The 16,706-nt window shown below is 43.1% G+C and overlaps 1 protein-coding gene across 6 annotated transcripts in view; it reads left to right on the top strand.

Annotated features, from left to right (window-relative positions):
- The window catches only part of LOC121891792 (nck-associated protein 5-like), a 136,125-nt gene that overhangs the window by 33,339 nt on the left and 86,080 nt on the right, over positions 1 to 16,706 (top strand). For 5 of the 6 annotated variants that reach the window (XM_042404358.1, XM_042404363.1, XM_042404361.1 and 2 more), the window contains one exon: positions 10,976 to 11,049. In XM_042404358.1, coding sequence (XP_042260292.1) covers positions 10,976 to 11,049 — 74 coding nt within the window. Of the gene's footprint in view, positions 1 to 8,129; positions 8,218 to 10,975; positions 11,050 to 16,706 lie in introns of those variants that run through there. The other variant, XM_042404364.1, reaches the window with a different exon arrangement.

Here is a 16,706-nt window from a genome sequence, read left to right as displayed (position 1 = left end):
TGAATCAAGTTACAATCTGTAATGTGAAAGGTGTTGCTTGTAGTGACAAACCCACGCAGAATTATCACTCAGCTCCAACAAAGCTTTAGAGCTTTTAGTTTCTTTTCCTGTTCTCATCAACCCTGTTTCCAGCTATAACAGCTCTGATAAACCCACTGTACGCTACCTAGCTAGCACCAAATGGCAGACAGACACAACTGGCCACTAGCTGGTGAACAAAGTGAAGTACCCAGCAACTAAAACTGTGGAATTGAGACAGATATCTCAAAACCTGGGCACATGAAACATAAAAACAAATGAAAAAACTATCTGCATGGCTAGATAACACTAAAGGTAAATGTGAAAATATGTCACCTTGTAATCAGGGCTTCCGGTGTAGCCAGTGGATATCCGGATAATGGATAACGGTTATCCAGGCCGAGACTTCCTCTTCCGTGCGCTGGTCATGGTTTACACTCCGATTAGCAACTTGAGACAGCCCAGACGACATTTCGTGTAATCCCTATAAACAGAGATATGCATATGAATGCAGATACATTTTTTAAAAAACCTAATAAAAGCTAAATTGTCGTCAGACGAGAGCCGGTGGGTTCAGAGATTGCATTTCAGCCAATGCGTTCCACCTGTTTTGATCTCCACACAGACATGCAACCAAAACCCACTCAAACGTGATTAGTCAATACTACTCAGACTACAAACGGACCACAAACGGAAACCAGAACGCTTCCAGTACCAAAATCTTGTCCCGTTGCCTGCATTCATATGCAGATATCTGTTTATAGAGATTGATCAACCCTTTAAGAATTAAGTTCCAGAGATTCAGAACAACAGATAAGCTGAACATTTACCAAAGAAGGCTATTGTCTTAAATTTATTATTTAACAAGGAAGTTCATTGAGGGCATTCTTATTTACAGCAAAGCCTGGGGGGTGGGGGTTACCATGATTTACACCACCCACGCCTGGACAACTGCAGCCTTGTATAGTTGGCTATTGGGAACCTCCATTGGTTCACTTTGCTGGTTAGGGGCACTTATCTGTTTAGGGAAGTGTGTGCATTACTCATTCACCTCCCCCATGCAAATATTTTGTAGTTATCCCTCAGATTCAAACAGGCAACCTTTTGGTCACAAGCCTGTTTTTTTAACCCTGAGGCTTCTGCCACCCCCGCAGTCTGTCTGGAATGATGCGCTGAGCAAAAACACGGTGATCAACCCCCCCCTTGCATCGCCAAAGAAATAATTCATGACCACGGGAATTATCATTGCACTCGGTCCTGCAGTAGAGGTCAAAAGTCACCACAACCCATCTCTTTTCACATTTCTCATTATTATTCCTATATCTACACCTTCCCTCCCCCCATTTTTAAAAAAGAAATCTCCCCACTGTATCTTGATCCGCTCTCCATCACTGTCAGGTGAGATAGGAAATGTGGATCTGATAAGCATGAGTGACACAGGTGGGTTTGGGGATGACAGGAGCGCAAACAAACCTCTTGTCACATTACCATTTCTCCGGTTATGGTTGCTTGCATGCCTGCAGGGGCAATCTCCGTTCCCCATCCTGAGGCAGGAAGACGGAGAAAGAAGAAAATCAGAAGCTGACATTAATGCTTTCTCTAGCAGGAATGCAACGCTTTGCCTGCCCGCTTGCCTCGACATCTGCCCGGCACCTGGGTCAGCCGACTCGGCGCGCAGACAGGCCTCGTCAATAAATCAGCTTGTGGATTAAACAGAGGAGAGCTGTGATAAACCTGAGGCCTGAAGCTAATGCACGTGAAATGTCAAGGAATCTGACAAAGCGTCCCGGGCAAGAAATATCTCTGCAAAAACACACGCTTGGAGGTCATGAGATTGTTGCTGAAGAGACTTTGTTGTATTTGTGGGGTTTGATTTGTTACCTGGGATGTTATGCTGTCCTGTCCTCTCAGCTGAACTTTGCAGACTCTGTAATGTTTTTTTCTTTCTTTGGATTTCACTCGATGTCATCAGTTAGGGTCATAAAAATAAGATTGGGAGCTACGTTTTACCGTTTAAGCTGTAATTCTGGGTAACTATCAGCACCGTTTACAAGCCCAAAAACACTGAGCTACTAGTCTTTGAGTCTACTCCTTGACAGAGTGTAAAGTAAGCACTTGTCAGCATGATGACACAAAGCATACAGTCAAACTGTAATGAGAGGAGGCGAGAAACGCTGGAGAGGTGAGCTGTAAAATGCAGATAATGCTGAATGGATCCTCTCGAGGGCTTCTGCTCAATCTATAATGTGCCTAATTTCCCGTGAAGGAACACTGTCGCTGCTACTTGATCAACCCTCCGCGCTCTTGCAAACGCTTCAGCTACAGCGTGGCGCGGTTAGGTGTGGCGCCTGTCTGTCAAAGCCTGCATAAACAGAAGCCCAACTTCCCCCTGTGAACCAACCAACATCTGTTTAGCATCAGCACTGCGCTCTGATCTGAACCTTTCCCCTGTCACTTTACAAAGAGTCGCTCTCATTTTCTCGTGCTCTTTGTCTCGTTTCAAAGTAATAATGGCTGCTGTTATTTAATTCTACCATACTTAAACTATGAATACTGTCCCGCATATAGGCTACTATGTTAAGCTGTAAAAGGGAGATGGGTTCTGCAGGGTTCTTGATTGGACAGTAGGGCTGTTGCACTGTGTCAGGTTTGGTGGTGGATGGGGAAACCAATATTTGGGAGAGGAAGTATTAGATGATTTGACTTTTGTATTGACAAATCGGAAAGGGAAAGAGGTTCAATGCAGAAGCAGTGTGTGTTTCTGGAAGCAATAAGGTCTTTGTTCAGACCTCTTACAGTAGAAACTGTACTAGTTAGAATGAAAAATAATTTCTCTGGATGAAACAGAATAATCATAAACAGAAGTTATTGGGCTCATTGGAAATGGAAATAAATAAGGGAGAAAACTTTCCCTTTCCTTCTAGAACAAAAATACATCAGGCAAATTTATCTTCTTCTTTGACACAAAATCATCATCACTGTATTTATTTTGCTTCATAGCGGATCTTTTTTTTTTTCTTCCATTTTTTAAGCCTTGTAAGCTGCCGGTTAAACAGAGAACATGTGTATGATTCACATAAATGTAATAATATGTAATAAGTCAAAATCACAATATAAAAATGTTAACACCTACAGCCTACTTTGGCTCTCTTTCTTCCTGTTTTTTAATGTAGTGTCTCTTTATAGTTTTGATGTCCTTCCCCCGTCTCTAATGCTCTTGTCTACTCTAACCTCTCTGATCCTTTCTGTCTCTCGCTGGCGTTCGTTCTCTCCTATATGGCAGCCTCCCTTTTTTCCCCTGTGCTCCTCTGGGTTGCCAGGTCCAGGTTTCCTTTTCATTTCTGTCATCACCACTCTCCCTCCCGCTCCAAGTACACCTGGCTGAATATTGGCCCCCAGATGATAATAAAACCCAGCAACCCCCAGGCTTGTAAAATCTGGGCACAGGCGCACCGCAGACTTCTACCCCCTGTGCGTCCCTGTTTCCTAGATTCCCATCCTGTCTGGAAACATTGGTACCAGCATGGACACACTGTATATTTGTTTTCATTTCTAAAAGCAGCATTCCTCTACTGCTCCTCCCTGATGTGTGTTTTTGCACATTTAAAACAGAGACTGAAAACAAAACAGTAAAGGAAGAGATAACGGAGACAAAGGAAACAGAGAGAGGACTGGATATCAAAAATGGAAAAATAAATAACTGTTTGTATGAGAAAGTAAAAGAATATTTGCTTACAAACCTGGTGGTTCCTAAATCCAGTCCAGCCTTTGGCTAGGTCACATTCATTCCATTCAATTCAAACAGCCTTATTCAGTGGGCCAATTTAAAAGTACACGCATCAGAGAACACACATCTCAACAAAGCACACTGGACAGAATGACAAAATAAACAGAATACCAAAAAGGAAAAAGCATAAAGTGCATGTAAGTAACAACAATACGCGATTAATTTCAGTGGGATCGTTGTAATCGGTCGACTCAGTCGCACAGCTGAATTAAATTCGCACAGTGCTTCTGCATTCTACTTCAGAGAACTTCCACATTATAAATTTGCACTGTCGAATAATTGCAAACTGTCTTGATAGTGATGACTTTTGAGAGAAACGTCAAATCTAGAGAGGAAGACTATTCAATTTTATATAACCCTGCTCTGCCAAACTCTGCTCAGTCCTTATTTTAGCCAATTTGCCATGAACGAAACTAGCCACAACCATCAGCCAATGCACAACCCATTGGACACTTACTTTCACTTTTTTCTGTATATATTTTGGGACATATACTAAGGGCCAATTTATAAGCAACTCTTCTGCCCATTGTGTAATCTTTCAGGACTTTAATTTTGATATATAAACTGTTGTCACCCAAATTTGCCTGCTTGGGATAATAAAGAACATGACGTGTCTTTATTCAAAGATTCAGTTAAAACACACAAACTCAAGAAGTGCACGTGCATGCACATACTCGCATGGGTCTGTGATGCCTTCACCCGCTCTTCCACACAGGTAGCTCTGTGGAAGTGATCGAATAGCGATGTCAGATCCGATGTATTTCATTCCTCAGCTACTTTTTCAACTTTCCCCCTGTGAGATTTGCGCCGTGAAACAGCTTTGCCACTGTTCCCAACAGGCATGAATGGCCCACTCTGTCAAGCCCCAAAGAGCAGAGGAGGAGCCCAAACAGACGGGTGGGGGGGGGGGGGTTATTTGAACGTTGGACGTATCTTAATGTTTGGAAAGATAATCTGCGGGGATTTGGATTCCTGACGGTGGCGAGGTGTTGATGTTTGGGCTGGGCCCGGCCGTAGGTGCTGCTGGAGGAAGAACATCAGATAACCCAAACTGCTGAAACTCACCCTAGATGATGAACAGGCTCCCTTTTGTATCTCAAGTAATCCATATTCCCCGACACTCCTCCATTTGGGGCAGGTACAGATGAAGAATATCCTACTCACTGGAGGCATTTGTTACACGAATGTCCTCAGCTCAATAAGGCTACTGTGTTAGCCTCCACAGCATCACAGTCGTTGAGGTTTTGGGTACAATTAAGCAGTATAGTGCTCAGCTCTGGTTCAGCATCATTTGTTGAGTGGCAGTTCATTAACTGTAAGGTAGTAAGAGCTTGATTTGATGATTTTTATTTGAAAAATGAATATTGGTAAGGTCATAGACGACGCAGATGACGATTCTGCAAAACCTGATGGTTTTAAAACAGTATTTCTTCTATCTGAGCAAGGCAACTCTGGTACGATCAAATTTAATGAAAGGTTATGGCAAATAAACTTTAATTGCAGGTCTGTGACGGGATGCATACTCCTGTCTCCTGCACGAAAGTTGGACATGCTGCACAACCGTTCACTCCCTTGACTTCCACACCTTTGCTTTTCGCTTTGCTACATAAAGGTTTTACTCCTTTCTGCATTGGCAATAAATGTTGGTATTTGACGCCAATAGTGAAACATGGAATTGTCCGATATGGACATAATTCCTAGGGATACTAAGCTGAGATACTGCATAGATAGACTATGAAATGCGTAGTTACCATGACCTGTGATAGCCTCTATAAACACACTCGCTTGAGAGATGATCTGTCAGAAGAGCAGTACAGCCAAAGAGACTGGAGGTCATGACCGTGTCTCTGCCCATTCCACATCTAAATCTTTATTCTGTCATCTCGAGAGACAACAATTTCCTTTATGAATCCATCAAATGCAAGAAACAGTCCCTCAGTTCAGCGTGATGAAAAGAATTTCGGATCACATTCGTCCCTGACACCAAATCATCTCTTACAGACTGAGCTGACAGTACACAGATCTCAGTAGCTTTTCGTCACATGAGAAATCACACGAGTAGCTGTCCCTTTGCACTGGGCTATCAGCTGAATTATCAGGGTCTGAGGATATGAGAGCCCGATGGCTCAGCTGATATTATGACTCCAGGTCATTGGGATGTGAGTAACGACCTCCCAGTGAAGGATCATCAGCGCAGAGCCTCAAAACATGCTGATAAGACTAATGAATTTAACTAAGGCTGGCTGATATGGACAGACTCAATACAAGTAGAGGCAGGTTTGCAGAAATCTGCACACAGAGACAATTAGTCATACTGATTCGTTCATTACGTCACTATGATAGGATCACAGTCATTATAAATTATATTGGCGCACGGGAATACGTTTTCATTGACGCTGATTAAATTTGCTATATTTACATCTTTGCTAACGGTGCACACATAAACTTTGCGGTATTCAATGGCAGCACTATTTGGCTGCATACCCAGTCAGATCTTTGGCAGGAATCCAAGACTAACAGCCATATCAGATGTGATACATCTCTCACACCTTGAGAAGTCACTGTCATAATTCATTCTCAAGTGTGCCGTAAAAATGCACCCAGAAAGAAATCTTACATTCTATTGGCATAACCTTTGACTCGCAGCAGCCCGTGCGGAGGCTCTCCTTTCCGTCAAACCTGCAGCTCCGGGTTTGCAGTTGGTTTTACTGTCCCAGAGGCCACACTGGCATGTCATCAGTTTGCACAAAATTCGTGGTGAGCAGAGATGGGTAGGTGCGGAGAGTGGGGGGTTGCAGGGATAGAAAGGGAAGAGGTTGTGACCTTGTCTTTGGCTGGGTCTCATTCCCAGAGCGCACTACAGGGGCTGCAGGCCTCTACAAGGTGTCTTATCTGTAACTGCAGCCTGAGCCTCTGATCTGCAGACACAGTAAGGTGGTGGAGGGAGCTCATTGCTGCAACAACTTCAAGGAACGCACCCTGACCTCGCTGGCAACTAGGTCAGAGTTTTATCTAGCTTAAGGTTTATTTATTTTTTCCAGTTAACTTCAAAGAGGCCTATACCAGACGCTTGTCTAGGATGTGATTCCATCCCTACTAATCTTCAAGAATGTGTGAAAGAGCAGAGCGTGCTCATATGGATGAATAATACATCTGATGTTTTATTACTGAAAAATCTGGACGATTAATCTTAAACAGATTGCATTGGGGTTTGTGTGCTAGTCTGTCTGCATGTCTGTCTGACTGTTTGCATGTTTGTGTGGTTTCACACAGAAGTGTGTTGTTTTTTTTTTCTCTCTGTATTTCCCCTCCCCGCTCCTCAGTGCCAAAGCAGTGGGGGACGGCGCTCATATTTTAAAATTTCATAAAGGCATACGAGCAGTTTGAAGGGGACTGGATACGAGACTCAAGCCACGCTCAAGGAGGAGGGGCTCTTCCCCTCGGTAGCTGCTCCTTATCAAACGTGCTCACACACATGAGTAAACATGGCCGGATAAACATTACGGAGAACCTGCAATCATAGAGCAGGAACATCAGCAAACACATTACTTATCAGGTTAACCCGAGTTTAGCCCCTGCCCACATCATACCAGCAAAAATCAATATAGTATCCAATACTGTCTTTTAATTAAATATTATGAAATGTTCAGTTATATATGCAGTTGAACAGGAACCGTGAGTAACCCTGCCTTAAACCTAACACCTAAACATGGCTTACAATATTCTACATACAATTTCAGAGTAAAAAAGTGACATTTACATCTGCTGGTGGACTGCAGGACAAATAAACATAAAGATAAATATAAAGAATAACTTCACAATTAGATTTTGCAGCAATTTTAGAGAATTTTGCACCCTGAGAAATGACAATTCTTTGAAATCAAATATACAAGATCTTTGTCTTTCGTCATGAAAATGAAGACATTCAAAGACGCTGAATATCTTAATAAAATATTGCATATTTCCCACTTTTATATATATAAGAAAATACATGTCAGCCCATCAAAAGCCACCTAATTCAAATGACTTCACCACATAGTCTCCATAAGGTCTACTCTTTAAGTGCATGGCTTCTTGCTCTCGACGTGAGCGCATTAGGATTTTTAAGCCTTTTTTTATTATTATTTAGTGCACCTTCCTTTTGTAGGTGATAACGCACTTCTTACAAGATTACAACTCTTAGGACGTTTTAACCGCTGTAAGGAATTGTTTGGCTGTACTACAGGTTGTGAGAGCACTGATCCTGAGAAATATGCCTCAGATAAAGTCTCAGGTCAGTAAATTCAGTTTTTTTTTTTTCCCAGTCTACACGTGAGTACCTGGGCCTCGTGGGAACGGTGCAGCTTTCACTCACGCCGTAAAACCGTCAGAAATAATGCCTGGCCGAAGATATAACACGCGGCATTACATATGTGAGTCATGCTTTAAATCTCCGCTTTAAATACCCTCCCATTTCACATGACAACAAGCATGCCGCATTCTCTGCATTCCTTCATGTGTGCTGAGGATTATTTCAGTGGCCTGTCATTAGGAGAGGTCTACGCGATGACAACACAGACTTAGGCAGCTTTACTTCACGTTTGATGTGGCCAGTAAATATTTCCCCTGACATGGGGCTTTCACAAAGAAGGTCCCCTTTTGTGCAGCAATCATTACGGGATTGTGTCGCTAATGGTCTTTCGGAGACAGACGTTTTAACCCAGACAGTTATTTTTTTTTTGTCTGCTTGAGGAAAAAGTCACACATTTTATTTAATTAGATGGCAGGGCTTCAAGGAGTAATACTGGCTTCTTCTTGAGACCTTGCTGTTATTACTGAACACCAGTGTCTGATATTTTTTTAACACAAAACACATGCCACAGCTACCAGCCCCCCCCCCCTCCCTTGTCCAACCACTCAGTAAGGACAAATCCAAAAGAGCAATGTGGATATGATCATTTGCCATGCTCTTCACTATTGATTGACTGCTGTTAGAGCCAACAGTAAATTTAACTTTGGGAACTTAACTGAGCGCTAATGGCCTTTCAGCTTTGGTGTGAGTGGCATTCTGGCTGCGTGCTGTGGCACTCTTAGGCTACCAGATGGCTTCAGGGCACTGTTGTTAGGCTCTGTAATTGGTTGCTTTCCAAACATGAAAGATTTGTCCGACCGGTTAGGCCAAAATTAATGATGTGATAATGACAATGATATGATATGATGATGATAATGAAAAATGTGCTTAAAAGATTAGAGGTTGATGCTATTTTTGTTGTAATTTTTTGTGGGAATATAGTGGAAAGTGTGACAAAAATCGGAAAATGTGGCCCCGTGCTGTTAAGCATTGATCTGTTGTGCTTTGGCGATGGCCGTATTTGCCTAATGGTCACCCAGAGTGCCCTTGGCTGGCGACTCGGTGGGAAGCCTGGGCCTTTGCCATTTTCTGCTGGCATTGGGGCAAGCTGGTGGGTGATGGGTGTATTCGAGTGGCAGCCTCAGATGTGAGTTAGTAATTGCTTTAGAGGCAGCAGTGGGAGAGCGGCACCCCAAGGAGAAGCGAGGACACAAAACAACTGCACTTACTGTATTTAAACCAGCAGCCTTTGCTTCTGAACATCTGGCCTATTGCGAGTTTTGCTCTCAAGGCCACAGGTTAAAAAAGCCCATGCAGTGATAGCAGCAGTTCTGAAAGTCTGGTCAGGACCCACAGGGTGGGTCACAGGGAGGTCAAAATCCAAAATCCAGACAAAATATTAAAAGTTCTTGGGCTCAAGTAAATGAAAGGGTGTGGATACAAAAATAGGCAAATACAGGAAAAGCTACACTTACCAATTTTTTGTTGAGACTGTGTCAGAGAGGTTTAATATCTCATATTTTTAGGATGTTGTTTCTACAGTTCTTGTTTTGGGTTGCATTATATGTAAAAATGTTCCATTTATTTTTATCCAGCCCATGTACATTCACAGTGTGTTATCCCAGAAGTTTGCCTTGTTGTGCTATAGCTTACAATTCCAACAATCCCCTTCCATATACGCCTTTTTTTTTCCATCACACACAACAGGGGTTCTGAAAAAAAGTTAGAAAAATACAGACACCAGTGTTTGTTTTTCAATTTCATGTGGTTTCAAAAGTTATATTTCAAAAGAATCAGTTTCTGTCTCACAGAAGGGCTTTATTTTTGCCACTGACTAATTAGTGAACTCAGATAACAACAGCAGCAAATGAAAATAGATGCTCCGGGACAAACAATATGAAACAAAAACTGGATAAGGGAGCTGCGATAACAGTAAACACAAAGAATATTTATGAGTATGGTCAAAACAGAGGGCTAAACATTAAATGGCTCACAGATATTATGACTTTTTTTTTCTCAGAGAGTGAGATTCCTGGCCTACTGACCTCTTCATGGGAATCCCCATTATTCAATTACACTTTGCGAGCACATGACCAGAGCGTCTAGAAATCAATGGAGAGCATCTGTCCCACTGAGATAACCGTTTACCCAGGAGATGCGTCATGAGCTGTCAAGCTAACATCTAATTAATTAGTCTTAGACCTACACCACACTGATCTGACAGCATCAAGTTACAACTGGCTGTGTTATGTACTGTAGGTAGACCTCAAATGTCTGAAAACCCAGATGGCTGAAGTACCGTGCCTATGTGGCCTATTTCTTACATTTGCAAACCCCCCTCCCCTCCCTGTGCTTTATGTAGTCGGACGACTAAGAGGCAAATCATTATGCTATAGCCCAGAAATCCTGACATCTGTTTTTTCCATTCTGCTCTTAGCCTTAGCTCATTTCGTCCGTGCTGTAACTCAGTAGCGCACGTTTTGTGAGTGTGGGCTATTCCCAGCTGACATTACACAGCTGGGCTTGCTTCTGGGCCAGCCGTTAGAAGTTACCCAGAGGTGCTTCTGGAGTTACGCACGCAGTTCTGGTTCGCTGTTCTTCACACGTTTATGAAAACAAAGCGGAGGAAATACACAGTCCAGTCATGATTTTACAGCATCTCATGCACACATTTGATCAATGAATGTTCATGGTTGTTATTATTTGGCTCAGATGATAACGTTTAGGATGAAGACCTTGGTTGTAGTCTGCCTGTGTTTCTAATTAAACTATATTCAGAGTGGGTGTTTGCATATAGACCCCATTGCTTACTTTTGGCTTTTCTCATCTTTTCTTGGCAGGAATACATGGACGCCAACAAATGCATCGATGAGCTTCTCAAACAGCTTGAGGAGGAGCGCCGCAATGTCCGAAGGTAAGATTTGGGCAGATGTTTTATTGCCTACGGATATCAGCAGCTGCCTGCAATCCATTCCCAATCAGAGGCAGCAGAACAATGTTGTTTGGTTTTGAACCCGAGCCAAGCTTTGTGTGCTGTTCTTGAGAAATGCTTTTTGTGTTGGAAGCACACTAAAAAGTGGCAGACAAAAGGGGAGATTCTGGGCCCAGTGTGGGGTTGACTGGGGGCATTTCTCATGGAGGTCCTTTGGAGTGGATTTGCCCAGACAATGGGAATGAAGAGCTTATGGAGATGCCAATCTAATGACCTTGTCCCCTCCATGCTCCTATCGCCCTAGCCCTTCCAGTGATGCACCGCCCCCAATAGAAAAGAGAGACAATTTTTTAAACTTCACCCTCCTTTGTACAACCCTCTCTCCATCTCAATGGAGCTGTATTCCCCCGACTCAAAGTAATTTTCCCCCTGAGTGAGCAGAGAGGGGCTGGGGGTTGGACATAGGGGGATAGGGGTCTCAGGGTGGGTGGCTAGGGGGGATGAATGACCACTGACCATCCCCTTTACTAGGCCAGGGTAGCCCCTTAATAAAGGAAGTGATGTGTAAAGGAATGACCCTCCCGTCTAAGTCATTCCCACCCCTCTTTATAAGACAGGGGAGTCATCTTCGGTGACACCCGGAGTGACCTGATAGCCACTTAGGACGACCAAAATGTCTTTGTAGGGACTGATCCAACTAGTTTCAAAGCCGTGAACTTGTACTGACTCCAAAGAATTGGAGTGGCTGTCTGAACCACAATCAGCACTGTACTTCTTACCATCGTCTCATTTTCTGGATACCATTTGTGTCCTGAAGCTGGATTTAATTCAATGGACAAGTTGTATGGTGTAAACATGTTTTGAACTTAAAGTAGGATTTGCCATTTGAAGTGGATCCTTTTCAATTGAGGATCAGATAAGACTTCATCACATGCTGATGGGTTTGTGGTTTAAAGTTTGGCTGAGGGCAAGTGATAATAACGAAGACAATATCAGTCACCATTGAGCGCCGGTCCTTCTTTCTGTCTTCCAGAGGATACAGTGACGAATACAACTAAAAGAGCTTTTGCACAGCCGAGATGCCACAATCTAGACGTTGTAAACAAACCGGCGCATATACAGCCTGCGCTTTGAAAAATCCCTCATGTCTTTGAAGCACACAGTTTTTAGAAACAACATACCACCAGACAGGATTTGCACTCATTTCTTTTCCAGTGTTGTTTGATTCAGAGTGGCGACAGTGATAAATGACTTCACAAAGGCTTTTGTTCAGCTAAAACACAGCGCAAGTTACAAAAAAAACCCCAAAAAACGCCTCCTTCCCCTTATTAGGCAGCATCTCACAACACAGTGGATGTGTCCCTCCACCCCTCAGAATATGGGGCCCATCAATCCGTCAAGAGGAGAAAGAGAAGCCCTTACATTCCTCTAGTTCCCTGCATCCCTACTTCATGACCCAGTGACCCAATGCATTCATGTCCCTCATTGTACCATATTATAGGGTAGTTTCACACCGGCGAAGTACACAGATTGGACAATTATGACTTCTTTTTAAACCAGACTATGTTTTTCCGTCATGGAGGATGTAGTTTTATCAAAATGTCCTTTTGTTGTGTCAAATAAACATACAATATTATGTTGTCGCCAGTTTTTTTGTGGAGGATGGCAGCTGTGCGCACCTTTCAAACCTACAGGTGGTGAGTGTTTGATAGATTTTTAATGATATGAATCTAATTTTCAGCTTGTTTTTGATTGTACGTCAAAAGCATCTGCTGTGTATCCTCAACGTCCTGTAGCCCAGCGCGTACACACTCACAAACACCGTCTCTCGAAATCAGTCGCAGCATCATTGCTCGATGGAGCACAAAACCCCAGTGGGATGCTGGCCGGGCTTCCCTGCTCCCTCTATTCAATGTGACCACGTCCTTGACAGACAGAAACAAAAGCTCCACGGCACAGTGTCAACATCAGATGGAGCAAATCCAAATTAGGCAACATCAGATGCAACGTACAGTCGGACGCTGACCCGGGGTTTCCACTTATTCATCATTTTGTTTCCAGTTCGCTCTCATTAAAAAACATCAAATGTCGTTTTAAAAGCCTACAATATCATTAGAGGTGGCCTAGAAATGCTGGTAAGCACACAGTTGTATGTTAGAAGGAAAGGTTTATTAAAGATTTCTCCTTGCTGAGTGACAGACATGTGTGGGAGGGACATATGGATGCTCTGCAGCGCTAAAAAGCATGACGGGCGGGGAGTGAGTTTGCATGACCTCTTTCTGACAAGCTGCTGTGTCAAGGCACCGTGACTGTGTAATCTTCCCTGTGGATTAAAACAATGTAGATTAGATTTTTTTTTTTTTCCCACTCCCCATCCATTTTCCACACTCTTGATTTGTCACTGTGCTGAGCTGGTGTTTGTTTTTCTCTGAATCTTCTTTTGACCTTGTTTTTTAGTGGGTCAAGCGTGCCATAGCTGGCCAGTATCGGGGTCACATGTCCAGGAGCTGGCCTCACCTGCCACTTTCTGCCTGCTGGAGCAGATGGTGTTTGTCTGTGACCCCTTCAACACCTTAGAGGACAGGGAGGGACAAGGAATGAGGAGGAGGGTGGCCGGCAGGCAGGGGGGCCCCCGCTCAGAGCGACTGGGAGGTGGGGAGGTGTGGAGGAGGAGGAGGAGGGGGGGGAGGCAGGGGACTCAGCTGGAGATCCATACAACTTAGGACAGGTTGCGTGGAGCACGCCGCTGCAGCTGCAGCCCAAGCCGAAGGGACGTTAGCGACGACATCTGCTGATCAATAAGCTATTTGTCATGTTCATAGAGCAACGGCGCTTCGAAGACGGTAGAGATAGAGAGTGGAGGTCAGATCAGATGTGTGCTTAGCAGAGGGATTATAGGTAATAGGACTTTCTTTGTGTAAGTGAATTTGCCTGTGGGTAGAAATTGATCAGTTTTGTCCTGTAACTGCTCCACATTTCTGCCTATTTGTCCTTGCCTGACCAGATGAGGATGGTTTTGAGGTTTTTGGATTGTCATTTTGGAGAGCAACTATGTTAAAAGACTGAATTTATTGGTTTATAAAGCGTAGTTTTATTTTTAGATGCCTGTCCTTCATCAGTGTAAATCCATTACTGTCATTTGGATTAGTTTAATTGTTTAAGCTGTTAAGATTACAGAGTTTTTCAGCCACTGATCCCTTTTGTCAGTACAAATGGCAACATTTATTTCCAGTGAAGTTAAAGACTTCAAAAATGACTCACAAAGCACTTTCAGAGACTTTTGAGTGTTCCTTAATTTTTTTGAATTACAGCAGGGGACACTAATGGAAGAAAATGTCCTTGCACTTCTGTGAGGACGGCGAGGCTAAGTGAGGCAGAAAAAAAAACCAAAAAAAAAAAACGTGTGACTGTATACACATGAGAGAAAAAGACCACAGGAGCACGAAGCTGGGAAACCGCTTTACGAATCTGTGCCTTGCTGATGTTACTACAAGGCATATCTGGCCTCAAAGACGCCTGTGTGCTGCTGGCAGTCTGAGCAAGATGAAAGGCTGTAATCCTCAGCTGAAGTATGTGGTGAGGCCTGTTCTGTCGATGAGGAGGTGGATAGGGTTCAACCTCCCGCAAACCCTGCAGCGCCCCAAGGATCTGCCGTCTCGCTTGGGCGAGAGCCGTGCATTTTACAACTTTAATTGGATAAGTTGACCGGTCTAATGCAATGATTTGATCATGCTAAGCTCCAAAGAGATCTAATACACTCCCAAAGTATATTTGTGTGCCCTCTGAAGTGAATGACTTAGCCTAATCCATCCATTAGAGGTCACTTTACAGCCCAGGAGCCCAGACTACAGAATATCTCAAAGAGCCTTCAGTGGGTAAATAAATCAATCCGTGAAACCTTCATCAGAACCTTCAGGCACTGCTGGAATTTAGAGTATAAACCTTTTGAAATCAGCGGGTATTTTCCTCATGATTTCTTTGTGATTTGAATAAAAACATGCTTGATTTTAGTGGCACGCGCCATGACCAATCTGAAGCGGAAACAAGATGTAATTAATTTCTTTTAATGTGCTCTATCTGTAGCGAAAAGGCTGCGCAACATGTCGTTTAGTTGTTAATGTGCAGTAGAATCTTTACTATAAGTATAAGTATAACTCCCTGAAACAATTAGTTAAGGGAGTGACGTCACCGGTGCCGTGGAACAAGTCAACACTCGCTAGTTTATCTACGTGAGAATTCACTAACTCTTGTCTGGCCGTGGGGACACACTTGTCTCACCAGTCCTGTAAATGCCAAACGCTCCAGCTCTGATTCATGTGGAAAGTCCAAGCCTGGCTAAATACATGCATCAGTTTTATGGAGCTTACGAGAGGAAGAGGTTAATCGAACGGGTTAATGAAGCCTTTTACCGATGCTCCCTCAAGGTCGTTTCATTGCTGGTCACAGTGCTGCATTCCCATGCACAGCAGTGCTACAGTATACCTGCCCCCCCCCCATCCCCCCACCCTGCACTGCCTCCCTCTCCGCATATCATTCACCAACATGTTTCTCTTTCTGATGCAGTCAAGGTTAAGTATGACGCTAACTGGCTGTCTACCGCACTTATTCAGAAAAAAAATAAACATAGCACAATGGATATATCCTTTCCTTGCAGATAAAATGCTGCAATAAACACAATTTTATTGTTGCTAGCGTAGATGTAGTGGTTTCACAACATGGATATGCTGTGTTTTATAGGACTTGTGATATGTATTCTTGGCATTTGGATTAAATGAGGTATTATCTGCATTCCTAGAAGCAATTAGTTGTGTTTAAGGGCTGAGCCTTTTCAGTGGGGTCTTGCATAATGGCTAATTACCACTGTTGTTTGTCTAAGCGAGTTCTCAGACACTAATTTCATGTCTTGTGCAGTAAGAAAAGCACTACAGGATAATTATGCATGGGTTCAGAATATTTAAATTTTCTTATCTGATTGAGTCACCCCTGGCATTGTCAGTCGTACCCTTTGATTAAATGAAAGTTCACCTCAACATTCAGGTCTATTAACTTCAGTTGAGTTCTTCTTCATTGTGCAATGAAAGGATTTTTTTTTATTATCAAGATCAGCTTCAGGAGAATGTGCTTCGACTCCTTTTGTGCTCATGAAAGCGTGCAGTTATTTTGGCTAACACATGTGCTGCAAAGCGTTTTGGAAAACATCCTCACTTTAAGATAAGAAGAGTGATAGATCCTGTGTGGTTTTTTTTTTTTATTGTTGATAGATCCTGTGCGGTTGGATTGTTGATAGATCCCGTGTGGTTTTGGCTGGTGGAAGTCACAGTGGTTGCATCTACGCTATTTACCTCCAGCTCAGGGCTCTTTGGAAAACATCCTCCGAACTCTATGAAGAAACAGGAAAGGGTGAAAATTTGTGAAATTTACAACACCGCAGTACTAAGCGGGTTTGTCATACGAGACTGTGGATGTAGTGATGGTTTGTAAAATCTGACGTTTCTTTAAGTAAATAAAACAACCACTAGAGTGATATAACCTAACACATTTTGAGACTCATAGGTATTGAAAAAGAAAATCCTAACTTTGATGCAGGTGGTCGATACACAGGCCATTGACTTTGAAACACACCAAAGTAAAAACAGACT

This window comes from Thunnus maccoyii, chromosome 24, assembly GCF_910596095.1.
Source record: "Thunnus maccoyii chromosome 24, fThuMac1.1, whole genome shotgun sequence".
In the NCBI taxonomy this organism is placed as follows: Eukaryota; Metazoa; Chordata; class Actinopteri; order Scombriformes; family Scombridae; genus Thunnus; species Thunnus maccoyii.
Note: the sequence above shows the minus strand (reverse complement) of the source record. Positions and strands in the feature narration are given on the sequence as shown.